The sequence below is a fragment of the Oncorhynchus mykiss genome, chromosome 15 (genome assembly GCF_057628025.1).
Source record: "Oncorhynchus mykiss isolate SJ-2025 chromosome 15, ASM5762802v1, whole genome shotgun sequence".
Taxonomy (NCBI): Eukaryota; Metazoa; Chordata; class Actinopteri; order Salmoniformes; family Salmonidae; genus Oncorhynchus; species Oncorhynchus mykiss.
The window spans coordinates 74425367-74441029 of NC_143036.1; the positions used below are offsets into that span (position 1 = coordinate 74425367).

General features: G+C 44.4%; 1 protein-coding gene across 23 annotated transcripts in view; it reads right to left on the minus strand.

Moving 5' to 3' along the window:
• Positions 1 to 526: 526 nt before the first annotated feature.
• Positions 527 to 15663, minus strand: part of LOC149978189 (serine/threonine-protein kinase WNK1-like) — a 167701-nt gene continuing 152564 nt past the window's right edge. For 12 of the 23 annotated variants that reach the window (XM_090201207.1, XM_090201205.1, XM_090201204.1 and 9 more), the window contains 5 exons: positions 14993 to 15208; positions 13968 to 14063; positions 8599 to 8640; positions 4854 to 5092; positions 527 to 4069 (listed from right to left, as the gene is read on the minus strand). In XM_090201207.1, the coding sequence (XP_090057333.1) occupies positions 3686 to 4069; positions 4854 to 5092; positions 8599 to 8640; positions 13968 to 14063; positions 14993 to 15208 (977 nt within the window). In that variant the 3' untranslated portion in view covers positions 527 to 3685. The remainder of the gene's footprint in view (positions 4070 to 4853; positions 5093 to 8598; positions 8641 to 13967; positions 14064 to 14992; positions 15209 to 15663) is intronic. The other 11 variants (XM_090201209.1, XM_090201203.1, XM_090201201.1 and 8 more) reach the window with 5 other exon arrangements.

The following is a 15663-nucleotide window of genomic DNA, read 5'->3' on the forward strand; positions in this document are numbered from 1 at the left end:
TCTGAGAGAATCTACTTCAGTCAACAACACCTGTCTGAGAGAATCTACTTCAGTCCTGTCTGTGTTAGTTCAGGGGGGCTCTCTCATTAGGGATATGTAGATGGGAACTACGAGCCAGCTTGTACAGACTTTATGCTTCAGGATGGGGTTCTCATCAGCCTCCCAGATACAGCACATTTTAAAATGGAGTAACTATAAGCCTGAAGTTAAGACTGGGATAGATGGGTCTCACACACACTACTCCCCTCCAATCATGTAAAGAGATGGTTAGCATGGAGAGGGGAGTTGTAGTTTATTTAAAGGCCCTATATACTGGGAGATGTAGTTTCTTTAAAGGCCCTATACTGAGAGAGAGTTCCTGGATAGGAGGGTCAACCCTAGCGTTAACCCTTTCATCATGCTACAGAAGAGTCTCCTCAGTTCAATGGGGACAGAGGAAAAAAATTTAAACACTAATCAAACATGGAATCATCATAATCCCAAATTCTTAAAAAATCATAAAAAAATGACATTCTGAATCTGGTCATGGATTGTTTTCCTAATGAAGGTCACTTTATGTGTTATTATTATATTAAGGAGGAGGTTTCTATCACGGTGTTCTTATTGCATCCCATGGCAACAGGAGGGGTAGAGCAGGGTATGAACCCCCAGGCCTTTTCTACTGACTCTCCACTTACACACACCAATGAACATCCTAAATGATATATAGGAATAGCAGTACATGTGGTTCCGGATGTCAACACTGCCTGACCAGCTACATACATGGCACCAGTCCCACACCTCAGCCTCACAAACTCATTCCTTGACCCCATAACCTTCCTCACATCTCCTCAACATGCTACACAACTCATAATGGACTTCTACTGGAGCTGTATAGTACTGTACAGTCACTTAAAGCTCTGTTCTGGAGGTCAGTTACCAGCAGGAGGAGCTGTATAGTACTGTACAGTCACTTAAAGCTCTGTTCTGGAGGTCAGTTACCAACAGGAGGAGCTGTATAGTACTGTACAGTCACTTAAAGCTCTGTTCTGGAGGTCAGTTACCAGCAGGAGGAGCTGTATAGTACTGTACAGTCACTTAAAGCTCTGTTCTGGAGGTCAGTTACCAGCAGGAGGAGCTGTATAGTACTGTACAGTCACATAAAGCTCTGTTCTGGAGGTCAGTTACCAGCAGGAGGAGCTGTATAGTACTGTACAGTCACTTAAAGCTCTGTTCTGGAGGTCAGTTACCAGCAGGAGGAGCTGTATAGTACTGTACAGTCACTTAAAGCTCTGTTCTGGAGGTCAGCTACCAACAGGAGGAGCTGTATAGTACTGTACAGTCACTTAAAGCTCTGTTCTGGAGGTCAGTTACCAGCAGGAGGAGCTGTATAGTACTGTACAGTCACTTAAAGCTCTGTTCTGGAGGTCAGTTACCAGCAGGAGGAGCTGTATAGTACTGTACAGTCACATAAAGCTCTGTTCTGGAGGTCAGTTACCAACAGGAGGAGCTGTATAGTACTGTACAGTCACTTAAAGCTCTGTTCTGGAGGTCAGTTACCAGCAGGAGGAGCTGTATAGTACTGTACAGTCACTTAAAGCTCTGTTCTGGAGGTCAGCTACCAGCAGGAGGAGCTGTATAGTACTGTACGGTCACTTAAAGCTCTGTTCTGGAGGTCAGTTACCAGCAGGAGGAGCTGTATAGTACTGTACGGTCACATAAAGCTCTGTTCTGGAGGTCAGTTACCAACAGGAGGAGCTGTATAGTACTGTACAGTCACTTAAAGCTCTGTTCTGGAGGTCAGCTACCAACAGGAGGAGCTGTATAGTACTGTACAGTCACATAAAGCTCTGTTCTGGAGGTCAGTTACCAGCAGGAGGAGCTGTATAGTACTGTACAGTCACTTAAAGCTCTGTTCTGGAGGTCAGTTACCAGCAGGAGGAGCTGTATAGTACTGTACAGTCACATAAAGCTCTGTTCTGGAGGTCAGTTACCAGCAGGAGGAGCTGTATAGTACTGTACAGTCACTTAAAGCTCTGTTCTGGAGGTCAGTTACCAGCAGGAGGAGCTGTATAGTACTGTACGGTCACATAAAGCTCTGTTCTGGAGGTCAGTTACCAACAGGAGGAGCTGTATAGTACTGTACAGTCACTTAAAGCTCTGTTCTGGAGGTCAGCTACCAACAGGAGGAGCTGTATAGTACTGTACAGTCACTTAAAGCTCTGTTCTGGAGGTCAGTTACCAGCAGGAGGAGCTGTATAGTACTGTACAGTCACTTAAAGCTCTGTTCTGGAGGTCAGCTACCAACAGGAGGAGCTGTATAGTACTGTACAGTCACATAAAGCTCTGTTCTGGAGGTCAGTTACCAGCAGGAGGAGCTGTATAGTACTGTACAGTCACTTAAAGCTCTGTTCTGGAGGTCAGTTACCAGCAGGAGGAGCTGTATAGTACTGTACAGTCACATAAAGCTCTGTTCTGGAGGTCAGTTACCAGCAGGAGGAGCTGTATAGTACTGTACAGTCACTTAAAGCTCTGTTCTGGAGGTCAGTTACCAGCAGGAGGAGCTGTATAGTACTGTACAGTCACTTAAAGCTCTGTTCTGGAGGTCAGTTACCAGCAGGAGGAGCTGTATAGTACTGTACAGTCACTTAAAGCTCTGTTCTGGAGGTCAGTTACCAGCAGGAGGAGCTGTATAGTACTGTACAGTCACTTAAAGCTCTGTTCTGGAGGTCAGCTACCAACAGGAGGAGCTGTATAGTACTGTACGGTCACATAAAGCTCTGTTCTGGAGGTCAGTTACCAGCAGGAGGAGCTGTATAGTACTGTACAGTCACTTAAAGCTCTGTTCTGGAGGTCAGTTACCAGCAGGAGGAGCTGTATAGTACTGTACAGTCACATAAAGCTCTGTTCTGGAGGTCAGCTACCAACAGGAGGAGCTGTATAGTACTGTACAGTCACATAAAGCTCTGTTCTGGAGGTCAGTTACCAGCAGGAGGAGCTGTATAGTACTGTACAGTCACTTAAAGCTCTGTTCTGGAGGTCAGTTACCAGCAGGAGGAGCTGAACAGGCAGGGAGGGGGGAGGGAGGGGGGGTCAGATAGGTGAGAGGAGAAAGGGGGTTAGCTATGTACTGCAGCTCCCCAACGATAAGTACACCACCACCCCCCTTGGTCTGTTACTTTCCTCCATCCCTCCTCTCTGAGATCAGTACAAGGCTCTGGTCTCTACTATAGAGTACATGTAAAAGCCAGTCACAGTGAAGGAACAAAGCCCATCACCACACACACACACATTTTACAATAGTAATTGTCACATTAACCCTCTTTGGCCACATAACATTGCACTCGTGTCCATTGGTATTCCTTGTCCCGTTTTGCGTCTTTCTTCGACCCCCAAGGCCCACAGTTGACCTTGGGGTGTGGGGGGGGAGAGGGGAAGTGTGTCCCTCTCCTGTTATCCTTCAAGGAAACAGAAGAGGGCAGAGTGGTGCACCATTTCACACAGCAGCTGACTCTTCTCTCTCCTGCTCCTCCTCTTCTTCACAGCCAGCTCATTCACATTCAATACAGTCCCACCAACCATGATGTCGCTTGTAACACACAAGCCCCTCTCCCCCTTGTAACACAGACACCCTTCATTCCTCATGTCTCTCTCCCTCAGTCTGTCAGTCTCTCAGCCCGGCATGGCTAACATCCCCTCATGGCCACTACGTGGTCCTCAGGTTGGGGCCTCCAGGGTTGCTGACGGATTTCTGCAAAGTGCTGATGTGATGGAAGCCCTGCAGGGAGCCCTGCCCCCCAGTGGCAGAGGAGGGGTACTGCGAGGAGGAGGCAACCAGGGGCTGAGAGGAGGCTAACATACCGGCCTGACCCTGTCCCGGCCCTGTGGACCCCGTGGATCCCACCCACTGGGCGCTGCTGTAAGGTGCAGTGGAGGAGGGGTAGCATGCCCCGACCCCGCCGTACTGGGGAGGGGGACACAAGGAGCCCTTGCGGCCTCCCAGAGAGGTAGCGGGGGTGGAAGAGGCGTTGCTGGGGCACAGCTGACTCGGGGCGGAGAACTTACGGCCCTTGTTGGTGGACGGGGTCGCCTGGAGAGGGAGAAGAGACACCAGGGTGAGATACTGCATGGCTGCTCTCCAATATCCATACTAGCATACCACTTACATTACATGGCCAGAGCTATCTCAGCTATGCTACGTGGAGGTTGGACCAGGAGCCATATCAACAACTCATGTTCCAGCTTACAAACACCATAACATTCCCGTCCCCATAACATTCCCGTCCCCATAACATTCCCATAACATTCCCGTAACATTCCAGTCCCCATAACATTCCCGTCCCCATAACATTCCCGTCCCCATAACATTCCCATAACATTCCCATAACATTCCAGTCCCCATAACATTCCCATAACATTCCCGTCCCCATAACATTCCCGTCCCCATAACATTCCAATAACATTCCCGTCCCCATAACATTCCCATAACATTCCCGTCCCCATAACATTTCCATAACATTCCCGTCCCCATAACATTCCCATAACATTCCCGTCCCCATAACATTCCCGTCCCCATAACATTCCCATAACATTCTCATCCCCATAACATCCCCATAACATTCCCGTCCCCATAACACCCCCATAACATTCCAGTCCTCATAAGATTCCCGTCCCCATAACATTCCCATAACATTCCCGTCCCCATAACATTTCCATAACATTCCGGTCCCCATAACATTCCCATAACATTCCCGTCCCCATAACATTCACTTCCAGTAATCTATATTTCAAATAAGCAACACAATCAAACATGGACTATATTGGTAAGGCTTGAGCATCCCATTATTTTGATGAATAAATCTGTCTTTACTCACCTGGTAGCTGTGTCCCTGTGAGGGTTGCTGTTGCTGTTTGGAGCGACTCTTGCCCTGGGACAGACTGATGGCGTCGCGGGCCCAGTTGTCAACCAGCTTGTGCAGGTCGTCGGTGAACGTGCCCTTCCGGCCCTGTTGAGGGGGGTTGGGAGAAGGCTGGCCCTGGTTCTGACCCCCTGAACCCTGGTCTCCTGGACCCTGGCCTCCTGGACCACTCACTGTGTTGGTGCTGCTGGTCCCTGGAGAGACGGGAGAGACAGAGAGGAGGGTTATGGGATATGTAGAGTAGGTAGTTGTTTGGTGTCAGTGTGTTTGCGTTGGTTAACGACATACTCCAGCTATGTCAACGTAACAGGACAGGATCCTATGACACATTATGATCAACTCTGAGGCATGTATTTCCTCCATCCTGATGAACTGGGCCAACATTTAGCAGGATGAAAATATCTACTCTAATCTGACAGATGGGTTCTGCACATGAACAGCAGAGGGAGCTGTAACACAAGTCTTAGTCCATCACCCTGAATGAACCAGAACATTCTCCATTTTAAAAACACATTCACTGTCTGCAGATAAAATGTTCAATATATCAACAATGACTAGCTTAGACTTACAGCTAAAATGACCCATCTCTCACAAGATCCAGGTTGGGGATTTAATTTGGGCCAAGACCTAAGATCATGGTGGTTTACGTTTGGAGACTTTATGAATTGTATTTCAAAACAAAATGTTATCTAATGTTGTCTACAGTCATTCTGTATCAGCAGCCTTCCTAAAACACTAACAGGCATTATATTACAGCAAGCATTACATGAGAACAGATGTATTGAGCTGCAAACAGGCTTTAAAAAGGTTAGCTGTTCAGTGCCTCTCTTCCTGGAAGCAGAGCCAGAACCCAAAATACACCAGAGGTGAGAGTGAGTATGGGAAAATTCATCAGCTCCTTTTTCACAGTCGCCTACTGCAATGTCTCAACAATAATCACATACATGCAGTAGTCATGCAGTAGCTGGCTGCAATAGGAACTCAAGGACCTGATGCATTTCTGTTGCAAACAATAAATGAAGCTATGATAGAAAAACAAACTCCTAAAATGTAATTATTGTTCAATAGATAAACTAAGTTCAATCATTGAAGACCTTTGGCATTTCTAACAAGCTACTGAGTCAAGTTTTTTTTTTTAAGTATAGAAAAATTGAAAATTAGAAGGGGGAAAAGCCATGACGTAAAGCAGCGATACACTGAGTCATGACTGCAGCACCAGTGGAACTCTGGGTAATGGAGTCCACAGGACAAGCCATGCTCTAAACTAGAAGAGATGGGGGAAGGAGGGGAGCAGCTGAATCACAACATGACTTCAACATTTTGTGGTCTGGATGACTCCCATTCACATTGCAACAACTCTGGTGAAATATTTTTTAGGTTGGCCAATAACGAAAATACCGTACGTTTAAAGGGGCAATCAGCACCTGCTACATACGTTTTCTGACTTGTACATTCTTGATAAGTATCCAATTATTCTTGAAGAATCTAACTTATAAATGCCTCATGTGCTTAGTTAAATTGTCGTATCCCATCAGAACTCAAAATACAACCTTGTTTTACTCCAATGTTCGTAAACAAAGGGAACAAACACTTTTTAGCCTCAAAACATTGTTAAAACTATAATTTTAAGGCTTCCCGAGTGGCGCTGTGGTCTAAGGCACTGCTCCAGGCTCTGTCACAGAGGGCCGCGACCGGGAGACCCATGGGGTCCAGCATTGTCCGAGTTAGGGGAGGGTTTGGCCGGCCGGGATGTTCTTGTCCCATCGCGCTCTAGCGACTCCTGTGGCGTACCGGGCACATGCACGCTGACACGGTCGTCAGATGTACGGGTGTTTCCTCCGACACATTGGTGCGGCTGGCTTCCGGGTTAAGCGGGCATTGTGTCAAGAAGCAGTGCGGCTTGGTTGGGTCGTGTTACGGAGGACGCATGGCTCTCAACCTTCGCCTCTCCCGAGTCCGTACTGGAGTTGCAGCGATGAGACAAGACTAACTACCAAATGGAAACCACGAAATTGGTGAGTAAAAGGGATGATCTATTTTATATACATGCACCACTGTTCAAAAGTTTGAGGTCACTTAGAAATGTCCTTGTTTTTGAAAAAAAAGCAATTTGGTTGTCCATTAAAATAACATCAAATTGATCAGAAATACAGTGTAGACATTGTTGTAAATGACTATTGTAGATGTAAATGGCTAATTTTTAATGGAATATCTGCATAGGCGTACAGAGGCCCATTATCAGCAACCATCACTCCTGTGTTAGCTAATCCAAGTTTATCATTTTAAAAGGCTAATTGATCATTAGAAAACAATTTTGCAATTATGTTAGCACAGCTGAAAACTGTTGTTCTGATTAAAGAAGCAATAAAACTGGCCTTCTTTAGACTAGTTGAGTATCTGGAGCCTCAGCATTTGTGAGTTCGATTACAGGCTCAAAATGTCCAGAAACAAAGAACTTTCTTCTCAAACTCATCAGTCTATTCTTGTTTTGAGAAATGAAGGCTATTCCGTGAGAAATTGCCAAGAAACGGAAGATCTCATAAAACGCTGTGTACTACTCCCTTCACAGAACAGCGCAAACTGATTCTAACCAGAATAGAAAGAGGAGTGGGAGGCCCCAGTGCACAACTGAGCAAGAGGACAAGTACATTAATGTCTAGTTTGAGAAACAGAAGCCTCACAAGTCCTCAATTCGCAGCTTCATTAAATAGTACCCGCAAAACACCAGTCTCAACAGTGAAGAGGCGACTCCGGGAGGCTGGCCTTCTAGGCAGAGTTCCTCTGTCCAGTGTCTGTGTTCTTTTGCCCATCTTAATCTTTTATATTTATTGGCCAGTCTGAGATATGGCTTTTTCTTTGCAACTCTGCCTAGAAGGCCAGAATCCCAGAGTCGCCTCTTCACTGTTGACGTTGAGACTGGTGTTTTGCGGGTACTATTTAATGAAGCTGCCAGTTGAGAACTTGTGAGGCATCCGTTTCTCAAACTAGACATTAATGTACTTGTCCTCTTGCTCAGTTGTTTATTTATGTTCCCCAAACATTTTTGAGGAATACAAGATGTATCGACTTGAAAACTGTATAATTGGTTGAGTACTGTGGATACCAATATCCCTGTGAGCCTCCGCAGGCGCATGTTGCCCAGGGTTAAGAACAGACATGGAAAATGAATAATATGACATTGTATCGTATTACACCCTCAAAACTTATTCCATGGATCCCTTGGTCAATTTATAAAAAATCTGTTAGTATTTTCACGTAAAATAAAATGACATTTAGAAGACATTGTTATATATCTGGCCACGGAACCCACTTTGAGAACCCCTGTGATAGATCATTTGAATGGGGTCATCGTCACAACAGAGAAATGCTCAAGTCACCCTGTGAGAGGAGAGCCTTGTTGACTCCGACACACGACTAAAGCCACAGCTGACATCCACAGGGCAGTAAGTGCACAGACACTCAAAGCAGAGAGCAACGGGAGGTAGGATTGCAAAATTACAGCAACTTATCCAAAATGTCCAGGTTCCCAGAAAGGGAATAAGCAGGGAGGGAATCCTCCAAATGGGATTTCTGGAAAACCTGGGACATTTGGGAAAGATTCTTTAACTTTGCAACCCGAACAGGGGGGTGCAGAGAGTGAGGGTGGTGGAGGAGGCAGTAGGGAGGGGGTGGGGGCAAAGGTCATAAAATAGATAATTACTACAGAGTTGGTTGCAGGGGCAGACTTTTTTCACCATCTTCCCTGAAGAGTGGACGGAGAGAATGTGAAGCGCAGGACGGACGGAGAGTGCGTGAGGATTGGAGGAGAAAGTGTGTGTTAATCATTCACCCTTCTACAACAGACTACAGCATACTGAGTGTTTTCAATTCAAACTAAAACAAGCACTCCTCCTGAGGTAAATCCAGATCCTCTCTACAGCTCATTCCCCTTGGTTAAAAAGACAGGAGTGTAGGGGTGTAGGGCGGTGGGTATAGGGGTGTAGTTGTAGGGTTTAGGGTGCAGGGAATAGGAGTGTAGGGTGGAGAGCAGAGGTTGGCAGGAGTTTAAGCTGCAGAGGGATCATTAAGGCATTCATACAACCTTAATTAACATCCATTAATGAAAGTACAAACTCCTTTCATTGAGTCAAACCCAGTCAGAATAAGTTACATCAACTCAACAGGTAACAAACAATTGCTTGTCTTTCCTTTTGTGTCTGCTTTGCAATGGAAGACATGGATCTGGTTGGCTGGGTGGGTTCTCTCCTATCAGTTAGCCCAATGGTGAGAAGATGAGATGTGATGAGGCTGAGAACAGCACATGGTAAGGTGGGGTTTCTGGATGAAGTTTGCTAAGGTTCTCCACATTAACACTATCAATGGTGCTAACACAAGACAGAAGAAAAGACAACCTGTCGGCTGCAGGAGGGAGAAGTGTAGTACAGACTATAACTAATACTAAAGGGTATTACTGTAGTACAGACCATAACTATTACTAAAGGGTATTACTGTAGTACAGACCATAACTACTACTAAAGGGTAGTACTGTAGTACAGACCATAACTAATACTAAAGGGTATTAGTTCAGACCATAACTATAACTAAAGGGTAGTACTGTAGTACAGACTATAACTATTACTAAAGGGTAGTACTGTAGTACAGACCATAACTACTACTAAAGGGTATTAGTTCAGACCATAACTACTACTAAAAGGTAGTACTGTAGTACAGACCATAACTACTACTAAAGGGTAGTACTGTAGTACAGACCATAACTACTACTAAAGGGTATTAGTTCAGACCATAACTATAACTAAAGGGTAGTACTGTAGTACAGACCATAACTACTACTAAAGGGTATTAGTTCAGACCATAACTACTACTAAAGGGTAGTACTGTAGTACAGACCATAACTACTACTAAGGGGTTTTAGTTCAGACCATAACTATTACTAAAGGGTAGTACTGTAGTACAGACCATAACTACTACTAAGGGGTTTTAGTTCAGACCATAACTATTACTAAAGGGTAGTACTGTAGTACAGACCATAACTACTACTAAAGGGTATTAGTTCAGACCATAACTACTACTAAAGGGTAGTACTGTAGTACAGACCATAACTACTACTAAAGGGTAGTACTGTAGTACAGACCATAACTACTACTAAAGGGTAGTACTGTAGTACAGACCATAACTATTACTAAAGGGTAGTACTGTAGTACAGACCATAACTACTACTAAAGGGTATTAGTTCAGACCATAACTACTACTAAAGGGTAGTACTGTAGTACAGACCATAACTATTACTAAAGGGTAGTACTGTAGTACAGACCATAACTATTACTAAAGGGTAGTACTGTAGTACAGACCATAACTATTACTAAAGGGTAGTACTGTAGTACAGACCATAACTACAGGGTAGTACTGTAGTACAGACCATAACTATTACTAAAGGGTAGTACTGTAGTACAGACCATAACTATTACTAAAGGGTAGTACTGTAGTACAGACCATAACTAATACTAAAGGGTAGTACTGTAGTACAGACCATAACTATTACTAAAGGGTAGTACTGTAGTACAGACCATAACTATTACTAAAGGGTAGTACTGTAGTACAGACCATAACTAAAGGGTAGTACTGTAGTACAGACCATAACTAAAGGGTAGTACAGACCATAACTATTACTAAAGGGTAGTACTGTAGTACAGACCATAACTACTACTAAAGGGTATTAGTTCAGACCATAACTATAACTAAAGGGTAGTACTGTAGTACAGACCATAACTATTACTAAAGGGTAGTACTGTAGTACAGACCATAACTATTACTAAAGGGTAGTACTGTAGTACAGACCATAACTACTACTAAAGGGTATTAGTTCAGACCATAACTACTACTAAAGGGTAGTACTGTAGTACAGACCATAACTACTACTAAAGGGTAGTACTGTAGTACAGACCATAACTACTACTAAAGGGTAGTACTGTAGTACAGACCATAACTATTACTAAAGGGTAGTACTGTAGTACAGACCATAACTACTACTAAAGGGTATTAGTTCAGACCATAACTACTACTAAAGGGTAGTACTGTAGTACAGACCATAACTATTACTAAAGGGTAGTACTGTAGTACAGACCATAACTATTACTAAAGGGTAGTACTGTAGTACAGACCATAACTATTACTAAAGGGTTGTACTGTAGTACAGACCATAACTACAGGGTAGTACTGTAGTACAGACCATAACTATTACTAAAGGGTAGTACTGTAGTACAGACCATAACTATTACTAAAGGGTAGTACTGTAGTACAGACCATAACTAATACTAAAGGGTAGTACTGTAGTACAGACCATAACTATTACTAAAGGGTAGTACTGTAGTACAGACCATAACTATTAATAAAGGGTAGTACTGTAGTACAGACCATAACTAAAGGGTAGTACTGTAGTACAGACCATAACTAAAGGGTAGTACAGACCATAACTATTACTAAAGGGTAGTACTGTAGTACAGACCATAACTATAACTAAAGGGTAGTACTGTAGTACAGACCATAACTATAACTAAAGGGTAGTACTGTAGTACAGAGCATAACTATAACTAAAGGGTAGTACTGTAGTACAGAGCATAACTATTACTAAAGGGTAGTACTGTAGTACAGAGCATAACTATTACTAAAGGGTAGTACTGTAGTACAGACCATAGCTATAACTAAAGGGTAGTACTGTAGTACAGACCATAACTATTACTAAAGGGTAGTACTGTAATACAGACCATAACTATTACTAAAGGGTAGTACTGTAGTACAGACCATAGCTATTACTAAAGGGTAGTACTGTAGTACAGACCATAGCTATTACTAAAGGGTAGTACTGTAGTACAGACCATAGCTATTACTAAAGGGTAGTACTGTAGTACAGACCATAACTATTACTAAAGGGTAGTACTGTAGTACAGACCATAACTATTACTAAAGGGTAGTAGTACAGACCATAACTAAAGGGTAGTACTGTAGTACAGACCATAACTATTACTAAAGGGTAGTACTGTAGTACAGACCATAACTATTACTAAAGGGTAGTAGTACAGACCATAACTAAAGGGTAGTACTGTAGTACAGACCATAACTATTACTAAAGGGTAGTACTGTAGTACAGACCATAACTACTACTAAAGGGTAGCACTGTAGTACAGACCATAACTATTACTAAAGGGTAGTACTGTAGTACAGACCATAACTAAAGGGTAGTACTGTAGTACAGACCATAACTAAAGGGTAGTACTGTAGTACAGACCATAACTAAAGGGTAGTACTGTAGTACAGACCATAACTAAAGGGTAGTACTGTAGTACAGACCATAACTAAAGGGTAGTACTGTAGTACAGACCATAACTAAAGGGTAGTACTGTAGTACAGACCATAACTAAAGGGTAGTACTGTAGTACAGACCATAACTGAAGGGTAGTACTGTAGTACAGGCCATAACTAAAGGTTAGTACTGTAGTACAGACTATAACTAAAGGGTAGTACTGTAGTACAGACCATAACTAAAGGGTAGTACTGTAGTACAGACCACATTAACATTCCAATCATTCAAGAACTTCAGAAGTATAGCGTGTACGGTTTAAATCAGGGTGATTATTAGATGGATGAAGAAACATTAGACATGATAATATTATGATGAGATGTTGACCTGAGTGGAGAGTATGGGGCCACAGTGGAAATGGATCAGTGTGGAGGGCCAAGTAGCAAATATTATAGATATCTACTTCACTTTAGAACAGTTCTCTCCAGCCCTGTTCCTAGAGAACTACTCTCCTGTAGGTTTTCACTCCAACCATAATCACATCTGATTCTAACAATTAGATGGTTGAGAAGATGCACCAGGTTAGTTCCAACTGGGATTGGGGTGAAAACTCAGGAACAGAGTCGGAGAGCTCCGTTCTAGACTGTACCAGTCTTATAGCTCAACCTGCTTTACGGAGCCATTACTGTTGCTATAGGTGATCTTAATAATCAACATGGTTTATAGACGGGGTCAGATGTTTAAGGCTCTACCTCCACATGGTCCGTCTGTGGTTATAAACTAGATACATGACTTTAATGCACGAGGAAGGGAACGTACAGTCGTGGCCAAAAGTTTTGAGAATGACACAAATATTAACTTCCACTTTTGTCTTATGGCAAGGTGCTCCATCATGCTGGAAAAGGCATTGTTCGTCACCAAACTGTTCCTGGATGGTTGGGAGAAGTTGCTCTCGGAGGATGTGTTGGTACCATTCTTGATTCAAAGCTGTGTTCTTAGGCAAAATTGTGAGTGAGCCCACTCCCTTGGTTTCTTCACAACAATTGAACCGCTCTCCTTCAAGTTCTTTATGATCCAATAATGGGTTGATTTAGGTGCAATCTTACTGGCAGCAATATCCTTGCCTGTAAAGCCCTTTTTATACAAAGCAATGCTGACGGCACATGTTTCCTTGCAGGTAACCATGGTTGACAGAGGAAGAACAATGATTCCAAGCACCACCCTCCTTTTTGAAGCTTCCAGTCTGTTATTCAAACTCAATCAGCATGACAGAGTGATCTCCAGCCTTGTCCTTGTCAACACTCACACCTGTGTTAACGAGAGAATCCCTGACGTCAGCTGATCCTTTTGTGGCAGGGCTGAAATTCAAAGGAAATGTTTTTTGGGGATTCAGTTCATTTGCATGGCAAAGAGGGACTTTGCAATTAATTGCAATCCATCTGATCACTCTTTATAACATTCTGGAGTATATGCTAATTGTCATCATACAAACTGAGGCATCAGACTGAAAATGTATATTTGTGTCATTCTCAAAACTTTTGGCCACGACTGTACAGAATGCCATTACATACATGTATCCATTAATTATGTGATGATGCATCATCAGTGGTCATTGATCTACAATTATCTATAAATGGGGCCAATTAAAAAATAAAAAAAAGAGGAGAAAATGCCAGAGAGGAGAAAAGGCTCCCAATCGGAAGATAAGAGATAAATCACATGACAGGAAGTAGGAAGTGAAGGAGAAAGAAGACAAAGGAAGAAGCGTTACACACAAAGAGCCAAGCAGGGCGTACTCAGAAAACGGGTCCTTCTGCCACCACCTGGTTTGATGGTCACTCTCTCCGACCCACAGCTGAACGTAACACAGCCTGTGGTACAAAAAGAGAGGGGGAGAGAAAGAGAGGGGGGGTGGAGAGAGGGAGGGAGAGAGGGGGTAGAAAGAGAGAGGAGGGGTGGATAGAGATAGAAAGAGGAGTGAGGAAGAGGGGGGAGAGAGAGAGAGAGAGAGAGAGAGAGAGAGAGAGAGAGGAGGGTTGGATAGAGATAGAAAGAGGAGAGAGGAAGAGGGAGAGAGAGAGGTACACATACACACAGTAAGAATGGAACAGTAAGTACACTGAGCAACAGAGAGGGAGATGGAGAGAATGGAGAGGGATGGAGGAGAGGATAGAGCTGCACTGGGAGCAATAGCACTCCCTGTAGCGTGGGAGGAATAGGAGCGGCCCCATCCCGACAGTAATGGAGCTTCCACTGAGTGTGTGGAAGAAAGGCTAGCTTGAGACAGAGGTGCCCAAATCAACAGTCCAATTGAAATACCCAACATGCACCACTGTCTTGAGCCAGAGCAATAGTGTTCGCCGACTGAAGGGAGATTTTATTTTAATCGTAAGCCTTCCCAACACTACAGTCCAGTGCCACTGTCTGTATCAGAGCAAAATGGCTCTGTCAAACATTCCTCTACTGTACCAACCCTAGTGGACAAGACAGGACAAGACAGAGCAACACCCAAATAGAGACCATTACGACAGACAGACTTTTTGGGGATGGTATCCAGGGAAGGATGGGGACACTACTAATTCCCATCCCTATGTGATGGTGGTATGGGGAGGGGTGGTGGTATGGGGTGGGGGAGGGGTGGTGGTATGGGGTGGAGGAGGGGTTGTGGTATGGGTGGGGGAGGGGTGGTGGTGGTGGTGGAAGATTAACTTTTCCTCAACAGACAAGGCAAATGAGGCCTACTGGAGGCAGATGGAAGGACGAATGGGACGGAGGCAGTAGGGCGCTGTGTGGGGCCTACCTTGGGTGGGGGCACAGAGACTGGGCACGGACAGCGTAGCTTCGCTGGTGTAGGCAGAGCACAGGTTTTCACTGGAGGGGCCGAGATGCTTGAGGGGCCGGGGTCGGCTCCCCGAGGCAGGGTGGAGGTTGGGGTCGGGGAGGCCCCCAGGGGCCAGGAGGAGAGCCTGGTAGGGTGGGTACACTGAGGGGGCGCTCTGTGCAGATAAAGTGCTGCCTGAAGTTGACACACACAGACACCATACACACAGAGGAGGAGAACAGGGGAGGGAGGAGGACAGGTCAGGGGAACAGCCTCCAAAAGTGCAGACACGCACACAGTGACTCTCACACATAGTGTAGGTAGGTAGGTAGGTAGGTAGGTAGGTAGGTAGGTAGGGTGCAGGTCCCACAACCACAGTGTAGGTAGGTAGGTAGGGTGCTAGGTAGAGTGCTGGGTTTCATCATAAACAATACAGCTAGTTCACTGTATGGTTTAAAAGTGAAGGAAGGAGAGAAGAGAAGACTGGTTTGCCACAAGTAGTCCTGTGAAGAAGAGAAAGCGAGTGCAGTACAGTAACAAAGTCCCTACTGTAACACACTGGCTCTGCCAATACCCTCTACTGAGGAGGACCACAGGTTAGAGGTCAGGACCTGGCTATAGTGGGCTCTAACAAAGATGGTGGATAAATG